This window comes from Sycon ciliatum, chromosome 1, assembly GCF_964019385.1.
Source record: "Sycon ciliatum chromosome 1, ocSycCili1.1, whole genome shotgun sequence".
Classification (NCBI taxonomy): Eukaryota; Metazoa; Porifera; class Calcarea; order Leucosolenida; family Sycettidae; genus Sycon; species Sycon ciliatum.
In genome coordinates this window covers 57980508-57999752 of record NC_088643.1, presented here as the reverse complement: position 1 = coordinate 57999752, position 19245 = coordinate 57980508, and the positions used below count along the sequence as shown (strand labels likewise).

At 45.6% G+C, this 19245-nt stretch overlaps 1 protein-coding gene across 1 annotated transcript in view; it reads right to left on the bottom strand.

The window, feature by feature from the left end:
- The window catches only part of LOC135805774 (uncharacterized), a 17040-nt gene extending 10542 nt beyond the window's left edge, over window positions 1-6498 (bottom strand). Inside the window, exons 1-4 of the mRNA XM_065319869.1 lie at window positions 6346-6498; window positions 6158-6189; window positions 4870-4966; window positions 1288-1315 (exon numbers count right to left, since the gene is read on the bottom strand). Of these exons, the coding sequence (XP_065175941.1) occupies window positions 1288-1315; window positions 4870-4911 (70 nt within the window). The 5' untranslated portion in view covers window positions 4912-4966; window positions 6158-6189; window positions 6346-6498. The remainder of the gene's footprint in view (window positions 1-1287; window positions 1316-4869; window positions 4967-6157; window positions 6190-6345) is intronic.
- Window positions 6499-19245: the final 12747 nt, after the last annotated feature.

The window sequence follows — 19245 nt, the reverse complement described above, 5'->3', positions numbered from 1 at the left end:
CACTCAGACACACACACACAGACGCGCGCAGGCGTGCACTTGAGTGCACCCATGTGGTGAACTCCAAAGTATACCACACAACAGCACGATAGATGACAGTGGCGTGTCCAGGATTTGGCGGAGGGGGGGGGGGGGGTTGCGGCCCTGGAGGGGGGGGGGGGGAGATGACATTATGTTACTGTCTCACATGTCACGCAGCTATCCAACTTTACAATAGTATTTCATGCAGTAACATTGTTTCTTCCAGAGGGATCTCAGTCCCTACAATCATCAGTGATGTTATTTAGGGCGTGTTCGAATTGTCACTCTTTGACTTTTCGAGGAGTTTCGTTTTTCTGAAGAGGTGGCCTTATTGGCCTCTTCAGAAAAACGAGACTCCTCGAAACTCCATAACCTCATCCAATGGGAGAGGTAGATTAGTTTCGAAGAGTTTGGAATAGCTAAGTCGAGATGGTTGATCTGATCGGACGTCATTATCGCCATGACAACTCCACTGAAAAACTCTAAAATGATAGAAACCGTTCTATTGGGACACTTCAACTAATCTCTTTTAAAATTTGTTCGAACAGTGATGAAGACAATTCGAACGCCCCCTAAGTTAGTACTTACCCACAATTTATCTGGAGCATATCATGCTGTTCTTCATTATGTTCTGGCTGGTCACTGATGGCAAGTGCTTCCGCATCTGGCGGAATGTTAGTCCACTCCGAACTGGACTGGCAACGACTTGATCACTCCCATTGTTTCCTGTTTTGCGCCGTCGCAAGAACGCTTTACCAAAATCCGTCCAGGCTCTGCTGGCCAGAGCTTGGCTTCTTGGGATATCGCTGCGACTTCACAGAAAAGTCTTCGAGTCAACCACAATTCATCCCGAGACGATCATCCTCAAAAACATTGTTGTACAGAGTTGCCGAAAGAAGCGCTCGCCGATGACAAGCTTTGTTTTTGTCCCGCTTGCGCAGCGCTGCATTAAGCTTATCACTGCACACCTCTCTCAAGACGCATCGAGCTCGTCCTAGAATCTGTACAAAAGTGTAGATCTCGTAGAGTCGATCTTTTCTTTCATAGTGCGGTGCAATCAACGCCGCTCACGCACCGTGCAACCGCTTTTGGACGCTCGCTTCCCACATGAACCGCCCGTGTAGCAGCCTGGTGCTTGTCAAACCCAGGTCGAAAATTTCGAGGGAGGGACGCATCCCCCTCCCCCCCCCCCCCCCAACCCGCCACTGGATGACGTGACAATTCACAGGCATCGTGCTTAACCAGTGCCACCGCAGCCCGACTTACCACCATGGCATGTTGCAATTAGACCAAGCTGCATGAGAAGAAAAAGCATCACAGAAAGAAATATGTATTATACCTCTCCCTTGTCATCTCACATAATATTATCTAAAAAAATTATGTAAAAAAGAGAAGAAACACACGAAAACGAGTTATGTTATGTGTTTCTTCTCTTTTTTTACATTTATTACTGGCTCAGTATCCGAGTTTAAACTTTTAAATTAATATTTTTTCTCAACCCACACCCCTCTACTCTGTTATCAGCCCTCTTAAGAGGTGTGTTTACCACTGCCGAGGCTTCCGATGGAAAACGAAAGAGTACTACTACAACTACTACTACTACTACTACTGACCAAACCACTTTTACGGGCAGAAAACAATACCATGGTAAGCACACAAGTAATTGAAAAGAGAAAGAAAGAGAGAAAGAGAAAAAGAGAATGCTATCCGAGAAGAGTACTAGTATATCAAGAGAAGTAATCGATTACTAAAGTCTTCGAGCCATTGTTATTTTATTGTCCAGATTGACGCAGGGACACTGAATCTCAGCCGGCAGCCTCTCGACACTGCACCAACGATGACGAGCGGACGCGACGTTGGTAGGAGGACCGGCAACCGCGAAAGCAGGTTATTGCCCACCGTACGAGGCAGAACCCCAGCCGAACACGCAATGCGCTGACGATGCTTGAATACCGGATGTCTTTATTGCGCTCTGCGAGCCGACCGGCAAGGGTCGCCAGGAAACGTGAGCACTCCGGCCCCGCCATCCCATTCGTGGCGAACACAAGAGGGGTGAAAGAGCCTCTCTCGACTTCGGTGACCCTGGCACCGTACTGCTGCTTCTTTTGCCGTTCATGGGCCCTGAGTTGGTTAAGGACTTCTGGACCAGACAGCACAGACGCCTTAGGGTGGGTTACCCTAACATCAAAATAAGCGTCATGCTGCCTTGTCCAGAAGCCCCGGGCACGAATGTCCAGCCGAGCCTCATCAGTCCGGTTAGCCGTGGCATAGGGCAGATCCTCGCCAGCCAGCGGCCGGAGACGTGGCTCTGTTTCGACATCGCGAACAGCTTCGGAGAGCGTCTATCTATCTCTCTATCTCTCTCTCTCTCTCTCTCTCTCTGTGTCTCTCTCTGTCTCTCTCTCTCTCTCTCTCTGTCTCTCTCTCTCTCTCTCTCTCTCTCTCTCTCTCTCTCTCTGTCTGTCTGTCTCTCTGTCTGTCTCTGTGTGTGTGTGTGTGTGTGTGTGTGTGTGTCTCTCTCTCTCTCTCTCTCTCTCTCTCTCTCTCTCTCTCTCTCTTTCTCTCTTTCTCCCCCCCCCCTTCTCTGTCTCTCTCTCTCTCCCCCACTTTTATCATAAAACACAAGTAGCATCTTCACCATCCATAGTCCTTCAATATGGAATCCACATACTGCCCTCACCATATTTTTAGTACGGAATATATAGCTGACAAAGTACCATGTTTTCTTTTCTTTTGCTCCACATTATCATATTAATCAATCAGTAGGAGCCGTGGTTGGCTCTGGCCATCCCGGCAAGACGGCAGATATGCCTGTTCGATTGGTGAATAAAAAAATACCATACCATGCCATACCATCTACTGCCATTGCCCTGGCCTAGCCATATACAGTGCGTATCGGTTATAGCGTGGTCGTGTAAAAGAATTTATCGCCTACAAGAATGAACTCTCGTGTTTTCATAATCATAACATGGGTTTCAAGTGCACTTTTATTCTTACAAGCAATTGTATCGCATAGTAGAATATTATCGGTCCTAAGAATGGACTTTGTGTAGCAAAACATGCCAGATTAGTACAAAGTGTATCGCCTGTAGTAATAACATCTGTCCCATGCAGTTCTGATCTGACTCGCGTTGCGTCGTAGTGCTGCAGGTTCAACTGTTGTGGTCATGTAACTCATGTTGGATAGCCGCATGGTAAGCCTATGGGACTATGACCAGCCGCATGCACAGTAGCACTACGTTGCACGTACGATGATCTTCCTGCCCCTGCGCACATGCAGATGATATTTCACACTTGATATATCGTGTGTAAGAAATATCGGAAATAGGAATAGAAAGTCCTTTTTCAAACACCCACGCTATAACCGATACCTACTGTATAGGCGAAACAGCTGTCAGAAAGAAATGTTTTACCCGTGACCCCTTCGTTGTTTGAAATTATTGGTGTGAGTAATGGCTACCGAGGGTAGCAATGATCGGCTTTAGAGCGCATGGAGGAGGAGAGTTTTATGTGTTTTAGAAACAGCCGAATGGCACCGTTCACAGTTTTAAATAACATATCCTGGCTCGCTGTAAGACTACCAATAGTGCGAATGAGATGAAGGGTGGTGACCAACCACGGCTAACTAAAAACATTCAGAGTAAGTGTAAAACTTCCTCACGTCTTGTTCTCTTCTTCTTCTTCTTCTTCTTCTTCTTCTTCTCTCCTTTCCCTCTCATCTTTAAAGTCTTACACTTACTCAGACATATCAACAAAAATTATTATAATTTTTGTTCACACATGTCTTGGGGTTCTGAAATGACTTGTAGTCTTTTCAGCACTTTCTTTGATTCGGTCAATGGTCGTGCCACGCTTGGTCAGGCTTCACGTCCGCTTCTTGCATCATTTTCATGAAACACTTCATCAACTTCAAACTCGTTACTTGTAGTGCTCCCTCATTGATTTGTTTCCGTCTTCTCTTTTGTGCCTTGTTCGTTAATTTATTTTCCTCCTCCATTTTTTCTCATATCAGTATCTTCATCATTTTGCACGAACTGTGGCAATACGCCAAGTGAGAAGGCAGATTTTACCTCTGCCTATGATGAAGTAAATAAAGCAAAATCAAACAAACAAACAAACAAACAAGTAGTGTTGAAACGATCTCACCGGATACTCGTTAGCTCGCTCGCCAGAAACTCGGCTCGTTTGTGCGGTCAGCTCGTTTGCACTAACGAACACCGTACACCGTACTCCGTACACATGGACAGTACATGTCGACCGGGGAGTCGTAAAATATTTTACGACTCCCTGGTCGATCGAGAGTCCAGTCCCGCGCAAAGTGAAAATCACTCGCAGTTACAGTAACTGTATGCCTGCACGACACTTGAGTTGTTTCAGTTGTCGTTGCAGCTTTGGTGGACTTTACTGATGTCTTGTTCCGCATCTGCTAACCTGTCGCAGGATATGCTTCGGTCACCTCTCCATTCGAGTGAAAGTAAATAGTTACGCTCAGTCGTTTGGAAGTTTTCTCCCGCGATGCAGCGAAGACCAAGGCTACTTGCAATCTTTGCAAAACGGTCTATTCTTACAAAGGCTACTCGACGACGGCGCTGAAAAGACATCTCGACATCAAACAGCAGTCCGAAGTGAAGCAGCAGCAACCCCAAATGCCGGCGGTGATTGAACCAGCTGAAAAAATCGAACTTAGAAAAAATGTATTCAAAAAATCATATTTGCCACATCAATGAAACTCGTTAGCTCGCTCAATAGCTTGCTCGTTAGTGGAACTGATCGCTCGTTTGTTATAGATACGCTCGTTTCAACACTACAAACAAGATCAGTGAGTTACACGTGGGGAGTATGACTCACCTCAAAGATCAGCAGAACTGCCAGCACCTTGAATCCAGCCATTGCACATGCAATATTCAGCAAGCAGATTCTCAGCTTCTGGAAGTATGAGTAATGCCTAAATACAAGGATACAGCACAGTTAAGGACAAATTGAAAGTGAATCCAATATCGAAAGATGTGCATGCATCAACGCAATCTAAACCAGTCTTGCAGGAAAATTCAGAACTGAAACTTTAGAACGTTGGTTCTCATACAAGACTGATGTGGACTGCGTCATACAAGACTGATGTGGACTACGTCAATGCATGCCTTACAGGCTTCATGTTCATTACAGTCGACCTACCCTTATAACGATATTACTCCTACGATGATGTAAAATGGGCTGACCACTCGACATTTTCCATTATATAACAATATCTAGCAGGGATTACGCCAGTAGAGTCTGCTATTCAAATAGGGCAAGTTTCACTTGATAAGTCATTCGGAAATGAGAAAATGCAATGGGGGGGGGGGGGGGGGGGGAGGCACCAGTGCTGCTTTTCTGTGTATATAATGTGCATAGAACATACATGTACATTCGTTTTTGATACTCATGAAGAGTGTAAAAATGAACAAAAATCATGTATTATGACGTACATGTACGAAATGAACAAGCGCCCTTATAACAATAATACCCTTATAACGATATTTCTTGGTCTGACGCAAGTATCGTTATAAGGGTAGGTCAACTGTAAATTCAAACGCCAGCACATACGGTATCAAACAAAAACGACTGGACTGAATATTTGCACGCACCCCAGGTTTTGCAGCATTGCCCTGGTCGTTCTATTCAAGGGAGGTTGAAGAACAAATGAACAGCTGAGATGCAAAACCCGGTGAGCGCCAAATTTGAGAAAAATCAGATTTTCAGCTCAATGTACACAAAACGTCTGGGGGCCGGCAGCACCCAGCAAAATTTCTAATCCAAAATCTGACTAGAACCATTCGAAACTGGAACCCAAATATGAATTTAGATACAAACTGCACATAAAATAAGTCCTTTTCAAGTTAGCCAATGGAGTGTTGGACCATTTTGTGTGCCCATAGAGGCTCAAGAGAACACTGAACACCGTCACGCACGGACGTGCTGCACTTGTGCATAGACTGATAGAGGTCCTGTATTGGGGAGTTCAGTTCCAGCCGCCGGGTCAGGGGAAAACTGCTCAATCGGGAGCTGGACGGGCGGGGTTTCTGGTGGACTAACCACACTTTCCCCTTGTAAAAGGAACACTCAATTTCAGAAGACCCAGTTAGCAAAGATGACTTACTAGTACTTCGAAACTGAGTCGAAGACGTTCTTCTGCGGAAAAGAATGGCAGAAAAGAAAGAAGAGGTACAACAATGTCTCCAAGGTCGAAACTCTTTCTTGTAATGGATGAAGAAACTGTAGGAAAGACGGGGGAAGGGGGGGGGGGGGGGGGGAGGGAGGAGAGAGACGCGCAACACTGTTGATTACCTTTAAGTTCGCTCTTCTCAAGTGAATGAGAGAAGCAGCGTAAGCAATGGTAAATATATTTCCGGACGAAGTCTAGCGAAAACGCTCTAGACGGACCATGACAAATCCCACTAGGGAAGTAGGCAGGTGCCGCCAAGTGTGATGCCGGTGTCTATTTTGATTGCCCTCTCTGTACGAGACACCGCGTCGGCAGCCAACAGCTTCCTCATCCGGTATCCCATAGTAGGAGTTATCCATATAAAAACCGCTCTGTGTCCACATAGTACAAGAACAGCAGAGCTTCATCAACAATTTGGGATCCAGATTTCGCAGCAAGTATCAGCTACCGTAAAAGGCTAGTTCTTGTTGCATGCCATCACGCCACCTAGTACCTACTTTCAACCACTGAACCAGGGACTTCTGTGAAAACTTGCAAAGGATATTATTATGTGGGCCTGCCTCGCTCGAGGGAGACCTTAAAAGGCCGCCCATTGACCGCCAATGGCCTTTGACCTCCGTAGATCTACGAGAGGCCCGCATTGGAGCCAGGGAGTAGTACATGATGGGCCGCATAGGGCCTAGTTATAGTTTTTTTTTGATGGTATTGACTATTGTACTACTCGGAGTCTCCCTGATTGGAGCCCTCAACAGCTCCCGACGTCAGCTAAGGTCTGGAGTAGAAATAATTATTATCAAGAGTACATGGTGTTATGTACTCTTGTTATTATGACTACAGGTATTTATTATGCCCCTACCCCTAGGCCCTCGCGGTTTCGAGCCACCCTTGTGCAGAACTTGTTTTCTTCTTTTCTATACTGGTTTTGACAAGAATAGCGCTAAAAATATAGCCTACATGATCGCCTGACAAACGGTATGTTCTGGTGGCATCATGAAACTTGGTAGGTACTTTCCAATCCACCAAAAGAATATCCATGCCAAATGTTTGTTTGTTTGTTTAGCTTTATTCCAAGCAGGACTTGAACCTGGTACCGTGCCTCTGTTTCTCAATCATGGTCTTAACCATCCCACTATGCCTGCCTGCACTTGGAAGCGGAAGGATTTTTCCAGCCGTGCTGCGACCCACAGTTAATTGGGAACTCGTGGCCTGGCACGAGGAAAACATGGTGGATGCAGTGAATGGGATTTTCAGTCTTTGACCACATGCTGGTGAGCTGATCTACTCACCTCCCGCCGCTTTAAGAGCTGCATCTGCGCCTTGATACTTGAAGGGTGGTGGCGTTCCTACGGATGCGGAAAACCCGGCTTCCAGCCGAGTCTCACGCGAACCGTGAAATTAATTTAGCTTAGTTTACTTCACCAGAAGCACAGGCAAAATCTGCCTTCTCACTGGGCGTATTGCCACAGCTCTCGCAAAGTGATGAAGATAGTGAAAATGATAAGAAAAGGAGGAAGAGCAAAATACAATCATTAACAAAGCACAAAGAGAAGACGGAAACAAAATCAATGAGGGAGTACTACAAGAAACGAATTTGAATTTGATGAGGTGTTAAATGTGAAGGAAACCTGTAGCGTACCTTCCCGCCTATTCTTGTGCTACATTATGTTTAATATGAGGCACGTTCGTCATCAAGCAGTTTCAATTTTCTTCACAGCAGTATGTGAATTTACCTCAAAATCGACAAATTGAGAGCACTGGACATGGATACTGTAGAACGGGTAATTATTATTTTAGCGACTATTAATTTTAGCGTTTTCTCATTGTCAACCGGTTAGCGACGTTTTATTTTAGCGATTTGCAGCGATTTTACTCACGGATTACCAGTGCACTACTAATGTCTCAACGGATTAGCGACTTGAAACTTTAGCGAAAATGAGTAGATCGCTAAATTCGCTAGGGTTCTTACGTCGCTAAAATTACCCGTTCTACAGTAAAGTATGTTTCGGGTTGCTACAGTGGGGTCATTAGTCACTCATTACTTTACAAAAGTGCAACAACTACAAAACTGACAGAGTACTGAGACTTTCCACAACCTGACACCCACACATATACATGTAGCTTCAACACATCTCCGAGGCGCTATAGGCATAGTAGACTGTATAGCATAGCCAACAGCTACTGAGTATTAACTACAGCTACTACAGTTGGCATTGGCATGCTCTGCGGATTTGTAGGCATGCTAGGCAATTTAAATATTATCCTGCAAAGTATTTTGTAGGTGCGTGACTACTACGTCATGTACTACAATTGGTACATGACTTAATAGCCCTATCAAAAATTTGATAATAATAATAATAGCCGTCTGGCATGGTACAATAACCTTTTTTTTCTTTTTTCTTTTTTTTAATGGCTTTCTCTTCTTCCTCGAATGGTTTACAATCTGTATCACAATTATTTGTGGGTTCAGCAATAAAGGATGTGATACAGCTACTACAGTGCGTATCGGTTATAGAGTGGTCGTGTAAAAGAATAATACTGCCTACAAGAATGAACTCCCAGGCTTTCACAATCATAACATGGGTTTCAAGTGCACATTTATTCTTACTTGTACAAGCAATTTTATCGTACAGTAGAGTATATCGGTCCTAAGAATGGACTTTGTGCAGCGAAACATGCCAGACTAGTACAAAGCGTATCGCCAGTAGTAATAACATCTGTCCAATGCAGTTCTGATCCGACTCGCGTTGCGTCATAGTGCTGCAAGTTCAGCTGTTGTGGTCATGTAACTCATGTTGCATAGCCAAAAGTAAGCCTATCGATAGTATGGGACTATAGTAGTTTGGCTTTCCAAGTTGCGCTATTGCAAATAATGATTTGCTTTGATAGTAGTGACTGGGGTCCAGCGGATAATGCTCCGAAAATGTTCGTATACCGGTTATGCTAATCAAAATGCCCCAAAAACTACCTTGTGATGCTGATTATAATGCTTTAACAAGGGCTATAATGCTCTTGGTTTGGAACAAAAATGGAAGAAAGGCTGCACATTGTCAAACTTCCAGGAAAGGATGCATTTAGTCGATCTGCCTCTGACGCTGCTACACTTCTTAGCACTATAAGACATGATCGCGTCTCCATTGGCTGCTCTCCATTGCAACTTTGATGCAGGGTTGTGGCTGAATAGTGGGTGTATCAAATCTTCTCCCTTGCTTATCCATGTAGTGAGAGGTGAAACCATTATTGCTGGTGATCATTTGGATGCTGGAAGCATATCATGGGAAGTGGTATTCCTGCCTGCAGACAAGCTGTCACTGCTTCCACTCTGTGAAAAATGTCTTCATCTGAGACAGCTCACGTGAGGCCAGTCGAGAGACGATCTCAGATCGAGATCCCTCCCATTTGCGGAAATCCTGAAAACACGTGGTCAGAAGTTATTTTGCCGCTCTACATCCTCTGCTTGCGCTGTCTTCTTCTCCTGAGGTTGCGCCAGCAGGCTCGAAGAAGACCTGCGACTGCGGTGGATATTCCATTTGCGTTTGTCCACGCATGAGCGCCTTGTCACCAACTTTGGTGTTCACAACCTCAGCCGTTTTGAGTTCTCTGATGTACAACGCTACCTGCTTGGCTTGGGATCACGCTTCCTAGTCACATCCTCAATCGCCAACCACAACAATTTCTCGACCGATTTAGCGCGTTTTGAGCGACGTGTACGCTGGAAGGAAGCTATCGAGGAAGGTCCACACGGTCCCCCTCAACAAAAAGGATCCATAAAGAAATTCCACAACGCCAGTAAACGGTTGCCGCCACCTGCTTTCCCCGGGTACCGAACTGAAACTAGTTGAGCTCCGGTCGGAGGCGACCGCCTTGCGCGACGCCTGCAAGCCATGACGTCGAATCACCACCAGCGCCCAGCAGGATATTGTTCTGTCACTGCGACAGGATCCACGTATCATTGTCCGTGACGCAGACAAACATCTGGGTACAGCTATCCTGAATTCCGATGAATTTGCCGCCGAAGCCGCCCGACAGATATTCACTTCGCGTACGTCGAGTCTCCTCCATGGCTCTCCATGATTTCTAAAAAAGAACTCCTCGTAAATCATGTAAATCATCGTTACGGATTTTGTGTAACACTAACAGCCTCAGTTGCAACGTTGGGCATGCTACATCACCTGTACATTTACCTGACTACATTGCTACATGAAGACTTTATGTAGCAATGGCATTACATGTATGCAGTCAGGTAAATGTAGCATTAGTGCTAAAGCAGTAAAGGTGTCACGTGTCCCAGAAGCGGCTGGGATCTCCTGTGAACTCACTGCGGTTGCCTGGTTTGCTATCCGTGTGAAACCTTAGCCGCGTGAGTAGCACCTGAAAATTGTTTATTATCACCACTAGGCCTTGGCGGATAGGGGTGCGCGGATTATGCTCGCACGCACCCGATATTATGCTTTCGGGCATTTCCCGCGGAACTTCGAAAGTATTCTCCCAAAACATCGAAAAAATTCTCCAGAATTCCCCCCAAAAAAAGAACCCCAGCACGAACCGTGCCTTGCGCATCCTCTTTAGTATGCAAAATGGACGGTCAGGCACGTGATCACTGCATGCAGGATCTACACTACACACTAGATCTACATGACTGTGTACACAGCTACTAAAAGTACTACAGTAAGATCGGGCGCCGAAGAACGCAGGGGCTCGAGCGCAGCCTAGGAAAGTTCTTAAATTTTTGATTCTAGCCAGTAGTCCTAGGGCCCATTTGAAATTTCTCACTTTTACTTGACACATGTTTGCTAACATGGATTTTATGATCATTCCTGGATGGTTTTTGCCTCCTGAACACGATGGCATAGATTTCGATTGCCGAATTGTGTCCGAACATGGTGAAAAACATCAAAATAGAAAAAGGCCGTTATTACCATGGCAACCTAACTAAAATTGCTCCTATATCCATTTTTACTGACATGTATATGGCCAAGTAGCACCTCATTTTGCTCAGAATAAGCAGTAGATACAGTACGGCGACAAGTACTGTACTTTTACAGTGTCAAAACAAAATTTCCAAAGTGCAATGAAACTCGGCTATTGGACATGTACATGTACATGTACATGTACATGATTGTACATTACATGTCGCGTCGAATGTTAGCATTGAGGTACGTGTACATGGATGTGCAGCTAGCAGGTACATGCAGGGCCGGCGGAACCGGTCAGGCTGGTCATGCCATGGCCGGAGCACTTTCCCAGCTGGATGGTCCATGTGATTCGTGCAAAACCGGTGTAAAAAATCCAGAGGTACATGACTCGACTGTACTGCCGACATGTGATGTGCTTCGAAGTAGCTCAGGACAACGTGACAATCAGACTGCAGCACGACCTCATGAGCTCACCTTCCACCAAAGAAGTACCACCAGTCACTCCTAACGAAATGCACGCACTAGGCAATATTGGAAGCGAGCGAAAACATCGTACAAGACAGAAGAGTCTCGATCGAAAGAGACTCCTCTTTCGATGGAGGGAGTCGATCGTATCGCATACATGGAGAAGTCGACACGAGATCATAGTTACTAAAATCCTTATAGATCGCTTTTTTACCTATTTCTTACAGACAGTTTTCAATCTCTTGGATGCTACCATCACCGGCACTGTATGGCTTTAATATTATGGAAAAAGGTAGTTTTTGTGTTCTTTTATTGTAATTCTCTGCATTTTCTGGAGCCTCACGAGATGCAAATTCGCCCTATTTCAAGTAAATTTTCAATATTTCTCCCGTGGGACATCCCCCCGGACCCCCTCAAAGGTTGGCTGGACCACTCCCAAACTCCTTCCTCCGGCCCTGACATGAGACTATTTACAGGCATGCATTACTATAATTATCAGACTGCAAACACGAGAGAAGCGCCAGACGGTTCGGCGTTACACTTCAACTGAGAGAATAGGTATTGTAACCCAAGTACTAACAGGAGAAGGAAAAGGTTGTAGGAAACTGTCAGAGTCTAAGGAAAGAAGTGCTATAGGACAGTTGCAACCTGAACTAATTTACTCGAAGTACGTGTAGATAATACGATAGATCTCGCAGCAATGTAAGAAGGACAACACTATTTGTATGCGATGGCAGTGCTGTAACGAAAAAATGATGAAAATGAAAATACCAAAATCCTTTGCATACTAGTAGATATTAAAACAGTCCAAACATTGGCTAGCTTGTCACTATACTTAAATGCTTTGAAAAGACTTCAAGGCTGCAGTTGGACAACGCTCACAGGTGAATAGCTGCAGTTTAAAAAGCTGATCGATCCCAACATTGTGATGCGAATACTTTCGCTTCCATGTGTTTCACTTTAACTGAAGTTGTTCTTCCGTCTGAGCTTTGGAAACTCTACGCCGTACAGCTGAGCCCATCTCTACTCCGCCACCTACACCATCACTGTTGGCTCTGCAGTCAGGGACAATTCTTTAGCCACTAGTACATGAGGTATTATATGAACATGTTTTCCCTCTTCACCGCCGCTCTTGAATCGCATCAACTACGTGCCGTGATCAGTTCAGGAGAGACAAGCCATGACATTGGACATCGGACTCTTTCTTGCAGTTAGTGTTTTATAAGTATACCTGTAGTTTCACACTGCCTAGGCCCAGCCATCAAATTCTGTGACAAGGAAATGATTCTTCTACTGCTGGTGTTGCATATTGGGATAGGTTACCTCCAGGTACTCGGATTTCGTTTTTGTAACACTACACACCACATAGCTACTCCCTCTCACTGCAGCATGGCACTCCTAAGGCAGTTGTCCTAGAGCTGTTGAGCTGGTAAATAGGCTTTGTGCAAATGGTAGCTGATCACCACGGTCGGTGTGTTCAAATCATGGCACTAACACTAGCCGCTCTTGTAGATTCGAATCAAATGCTCGTCCACTGTAACACCTCCTGTGCAGCAGTACTCACAAAGTAAATGCCTTTATTCCAGCCCGATGAAGTTAGCCAGATCTGAAACTTTCCACGGTTGTAGATTAGTCCTATGAATAGTTACAACTGGCTTGGCAAGCTATGATGACTTTCCCCTGCTTTCCACACATAATTGTTGTGCTGCTCCTTGTTGGAATCATGCCTACTTTTCCGGGGAGCCAAGATGACATTGTTATGAAGGTTCTGCTGAATTTAGCATCGATCCATTCGTGGACGTTCCGACAGCAAAAAGCGCCAGCGAGTCAATGCAAAACTTTGAAGAAAGTGTCCAAACGAGGTAACACATTTCTGGTATGTCACAACTACACTACTTGATGCTCAATCTTTCCAACTCTCGCACAAAATCAGTGTACGCGTCGGTTCGCATCCTGTGTATGTACGGTGTTACTATAGCTCCTGGCACATAAAAGGGTAAAAACTCCCAGGTCCAGTCAATATAGTACCGAGAAAGTCTTGAAAATGCTTGAATATAGCCGATGAGAACTCAGTTTTTCGGCAATTTTGTATTCCTATCGAGGGTGATTTCGGGACCTTTGGACGCGATTGGACACGCCATACTGGGCCAAGATACTCTTGAAGACATTATCTATCAAATAACACCGAAAAATCCTTGTTAGCCAACATGTGTCAAGGCATGTATTTTAGAGGTCGATTTTTTGAATTGGCCCCAGTACTACAGACCGTTCTTATTCACACGCGCGCGGCGAGTCGAGTGACGTCATGACGTTTGTCATGTACATGTAGATGTACATGTAGTGCATGCAATGTAGTACTTCTAAACTAGTGGGTGTCGTAAATGGGAATGACTGTACATGTAGCAGTTACTGTTTACACGTGTACATGACATGTACTCACCTCCCATATATATATGTCATGTACAATGTAGATCTACTTGTAAATTCGTAAAGTGTTCTTAAATCTGATAATTCTAGCCTGGACTGTTCTTAAATTTTGCAGGTTTTCCAGCCTGGGTGTTCTTCGGCGAGGTGTTCTTCGGCGCCCGATCTTACTGTATATAGGCTGGCAGGCTGCGTCCATGGATGCGCGCGCGCTTGTTCTCTGTTCTCTGGGCCTCTGGCAGGTCAAAATTGACAGAACTCCCCGAAAACTCTTCTGAAGGTCAATAGATCTCGCAAAAGATCGATAGAATTCCCCTAAAATTCCCAAAATTTTCTCAACGATAGTATTCCCAAATTATTCCGGGAATAATCCGCGCACCCCTATTGGCGGATAACATGGATACTGCCGGCAGAAAAATTGGCAGAATTCGGTACTTTTTCTGGTAAGTTTGACTTTCATGCATGCTTCAAACTTTGGTATGTGGATAAAGAAATGGAGCAGAATTCGAGGAATTGCCCGCCATAAAGTTTGTATGGTTCTGCAAATAATTGCACTGCTTTTCGAGCAGAATCTGCCACCTTTTCGAGCGTGATCCGCCAAGGGCTAATCACCACCCCAATCGTTCACAATAATGATTGTGACTTACCCTCCACCTCAGTCATGTTATCAAGAGTACATACATTACATAAAATGGAAACCCCCCCCCCCTGGGGGTTATGTACTCTTGATGTTATCTACAACTTTGAATGCCGACATTGTGCTAGTATGTTGGTAGGACTGTTCAGCACCTGAATGCACGTATTAAACAACATACACCACTTCACATCCTTCCACCCAGTGCACAATCTGAGAGGCCCAAACGCGGGAGGCCTAGAAAAAATCCATTACCTACACGGCAGGATAGTTCCCTGCCGCTGTCTGCCGTTCCGCCTCTGACATCGGTGTTGGACGGGCTTGAGCTTGGCAGCTCTTTAGAGGTGCGTGCGGAACCGCCATTGGTGCAGCCCTCGGGTGTGCCTAAGTCTGTGCCGCTGGGTGCTTTGCCTGGGGCTGTGCCTCGAGTGGTGACAGCACCTCTGCCTCCCCCTGACCCTCCTCCTTCGAGGTCTGTGGTGGTGGGGAGCACTCGTGGCGGTCGATTTGTACCACCGGAACCAGAGCTGGATTCAACAGAAAGACCAATAACCATGGCTGCAACAACAACACCAGCTTCACATCCAACAACAACACCAGCTTCACATCTAACAACAACAGCAACTAATCCACAAAACAAAGCAGCAAATGATAGACCACGCAGATCTACAGCAGATTACAACCGGACCTATGAATTCACGGTAAACGTACAAAGGAAACAATCGGAGAGGACGATGACTAACATGAAGGCAACGGCATTTGCGGCTGGCGTTGATGGTGAAGGTGAGACGCAGGACGATGCAAGCGAGGAAGAGATTCAAACCGGTGTGGATGATGGAGCAGGTTCTGGTTTGAGCAGTGAGGGAGAAGGTGAGCTGAGTGGGGGTGAGAGTGAGTGTGAGGTTGTGCGCGTGAGTCGAGATTGTGTGCGTACGTCTCGTAATAACAAGTCTTCAGTATACAATCATTTGGTCTCTAGTCTGACTGTTGCCGTACCTATTCTGATTCCTGTTTTTCTGTTTTGTGCAGTGCTCGGCATGGTTATCTGTTGCAGTTACAAGTTTTGGAAGCTGTTTGTCAGCGCATTCATAAGCCGAATTTGTGTGTCCAGAAAGATAGTGTTATTACCCTAAAATTGTTCAAATAATGTTCGTTTGTGTAATGTGGCAACGTTTTATTTTTATTATTATCATTCGTTCTCACGCCTGGGAGTTCATTCTTGTAAGTTGCAGGCAGTGCTGGTGAGAGTGTTAGTGTTGTGCGTAGGTTTCGTGGTAGCAAGTCTTCAGTGTACAATCATCTGCTGGCTAGTCCTGATTGTTGCGGTGCGTATTCCGACTCTTCGTTCACTGTATTGTGCCGTGGTCGTCATGGTTATGGACTACAGTTAAAAGTGTTGGAAGCTATCTATCAGCGTCTGTACAAGCCTAATTTGTGTGTAGAGAAAGATAGTATAATTGGGTTGAAATTGTTCAAGTAACGTGTCGTGTTTAGTGCGGCCAAGCTTGGCCGTTAATGTTCTAGGTGTAATGTACTGCTGTTATGTGTTATCACGTTGTCTTTCCTTCCTTTCTCCTTTGTTCATTTCTCGCTTTGATTGTTAAAATTCACATTTGTAAATTTCACTGTTGTTGCTCTTAGTGTTATTTCTCTAACTTAGATTTTCTATAATAGTTCAATTTTTGTTTCAGTGTCCTTTAGTACAACGACGATTCCTGATGAGTGTTGTACGAAAGCTTGTTTGAATCCATATTTTTTCCCTTCACCATTTCTTCATATTTTCATCGTTTTATTGCACATCGTCTCCACCGTTTTTTACATTGCATGAATAAAGTACACAAATGTCGGTTCAGCTAGTTTTATTGATTGCGGTTATCAAATTGTTGTCTCCTCGCCGTGTGTTTAAGAAGATTATTATTTATTATTTTCCCGTTTGTCTCTTTCCCTTAAACTAGTGAAGATTTTATGACTTGGGGCTCCCCGCGTGTACGTGAAGTGTGTGGGTACAGTGAGGGCTGAGTCCCACCCGCCTGTGTGGATTCACAGGAAGTGTGAGTTACGAAGTCTGAAGAAAATGTGGAACAGTCTATGCTGGGATGACGACTACACCATAGCTCAGTGGTTAGAACATCGCTAGCTACAGAGGGTCCCTGGTTCGAGTCCTGGTGGTGACAGTCAATTTTTTCTTCAGACTTTTCCCGTTTGTCTCTTTCCCTCAAACTACATTATAGTGAAGATTATTATTATTACGAAGTAGTGGTTGCGACTTCGGCGATGATTTGTAAGAAAGGTTTGCTCCCCACAAGTAAAGTCGGCGGAATAGCGCGAGCTCCGGTGTGGGGAGCAAACCTTTATTATTATTATTATTATTATTATTTGGAAAGGATTGGGAGAACTTCAAATTCAAAGGATCAGTCGGGGAAGTGAACTGCCTGAAAAGAGAAAAAAACGCCAGACCCACCAGGACTCGAACCAGGGACCCTGCTTGTCATGAGCAATGCTCTAACCACTGAGCTATGGGACCAGGCTGAACCTAGAAGGCGCTGACAAGTTTTTTAGGCAGTTCACTCACCGACTGATCCTTTGAATTTGAAGTTCTCCCAATCCTTTCCAAATTTAATCACTTTCTTTCACCTCTGGTAGTTTCCAGAAACTGACCGTGGTTGGTCCCCTGGGGGAGGGAAAAAGACCCAAGTGCCATCAGTATGTGTGGCACGTGTTGTGAGCTGCCTTTGGAGTGAAAAACTTGTCAGCGCCTTCTAGGTTCAGCCTGGTCCCATAGCTCAGTGGTTAGAATTAGAGCATTGCTCATGACAAGCAGTACAGGGTCCCAGGTTCGAGTCCTGGTGGGTCTGGCGTTTTTTTTCTCTTTTCAGGCAGTTCACTTCCCCGACTGATCCTTTGAATTATTATTATTATTATTATTAAGAAAGGGTCCGCTCCCCACACCGGAGCTCGCGCTATTCCGCCGACGTTACTTGACACTTGACTGACTCACGACTGCCATCCAGAGCACACGAAAAGTCCATCGAACCTTCGACTCGGCAAACCTGCAAGAAAGCACCACTCCCTGCTCAATACACAGTGTTTCGGGGAATTCACCCCTCATCAGTTGAGCTTGAGTAGGCTGAGGAAAATTGTGCCTGAAGAGCACCACTTATATAGCGCTCTCCAGGCACAAACATCACCAGGGATACAAACTTACAGAGACGCTCCGTTTCCAGCGCGACAAACACCTCGTGAACACCAGATAGCAGCGTGAGTCAGTAGGGACCTTTCGCATTTGCTACGAAACGAATGCGAAACGAAAGTTTGATTCGGCTCGTAATCGTTTCGTTGAAAACAGATTTCAGGTTTCGCAAGTCGTCATGCAAATGTGCATGGCAACTACGAATACGGCCGCGGGCGCCGGTAGCTTGGCGTACGAGTTTTTACACGCACACGTGCATGGATCATGGAATCAAGGGAAAAATGTGTACCTTGCAAAACATGTGTACCTAGCTATCCAAATAAATGTGTACCTGACGGATTCGGAGCGCTAGCGTGCCACGAATGAAGAGGCTTCCATTCGTGAAAACGAGTTCTCCGCAGGGACTCTGACGAATCCTCGAACCCAGGTGACGAATCAGCATTCGTTTCGTATCCGTACGCGGGGTGCGAAAGGTCCCTAGTGTCGCTCCTGGACGGTGAGACAGACGTCGAGGACCCTCGGTAATTCGCAACGCTGTCACCTCCAAACCAACTAGTCGCAAGCCCGCGCTGGGCACAACAGTACGAAGTAGTGGTTGCGACTTCGGCGATGATTTGTAAGAAAGGGTCCGCTCCCCACACCGGAGCTCGCGCTATTCCGCCGACGTTACTTGACACTTGACTGACTCACGACTGCCATCCAGAGCACACGAAAAGTCCATCGAACCTTCGACTCGGCAAACCTGCAAGAAAGCACCACTCCCTGCTCAATACACAGTGTTTCGGGGAATTCACCCCTCATCAGTTGAGCTTGAGTAGGCTGAGGAAAATTGTGCCTGAAGAGCACCACTTATATAGCGCTCTCCAGGCACAAACATCACCAGGGATACAAACTTACAGAGACGCTCCGTTTCCAGCGCGACAAACACCTCGTGAACACCAGATAGCAGCGTGAGTCAGTAGGGACCTTTCGCATTTGCTACGAAACGAATGCGAAACGAAAGTTTGATTCGGCTCGTAATCGTTTCGTTGAAAACAGATTTCAGGTTTCGCAAGTCGTCATGCAAATGTGCATGGCAACTACGAATACGGCCGCGGGCGCCGGTAGCTTGGCGTACGAGTTTTTACACGCACACGTGCATGGATCATGGAATCAAGGGAAAAATGTGTACCTTGCAAAACATGTGTACCTATCCAAATAAATGTGTACCTGACGGATTCGGAGCGCTAGCGTGCCACGAATGAAGAGGCTTCCATTCGTGAAAACGAGTTCTCCGCAGGGACTCTGACGAATCCTCGAACCCAGGTGACGAATCAGCATTCGTTTCGTATCCGTACGCGGGGTGCGAAAGGTCCCTAGTGTCGCTCCTGGACGGTGAGACAGACGTCGAGGACCC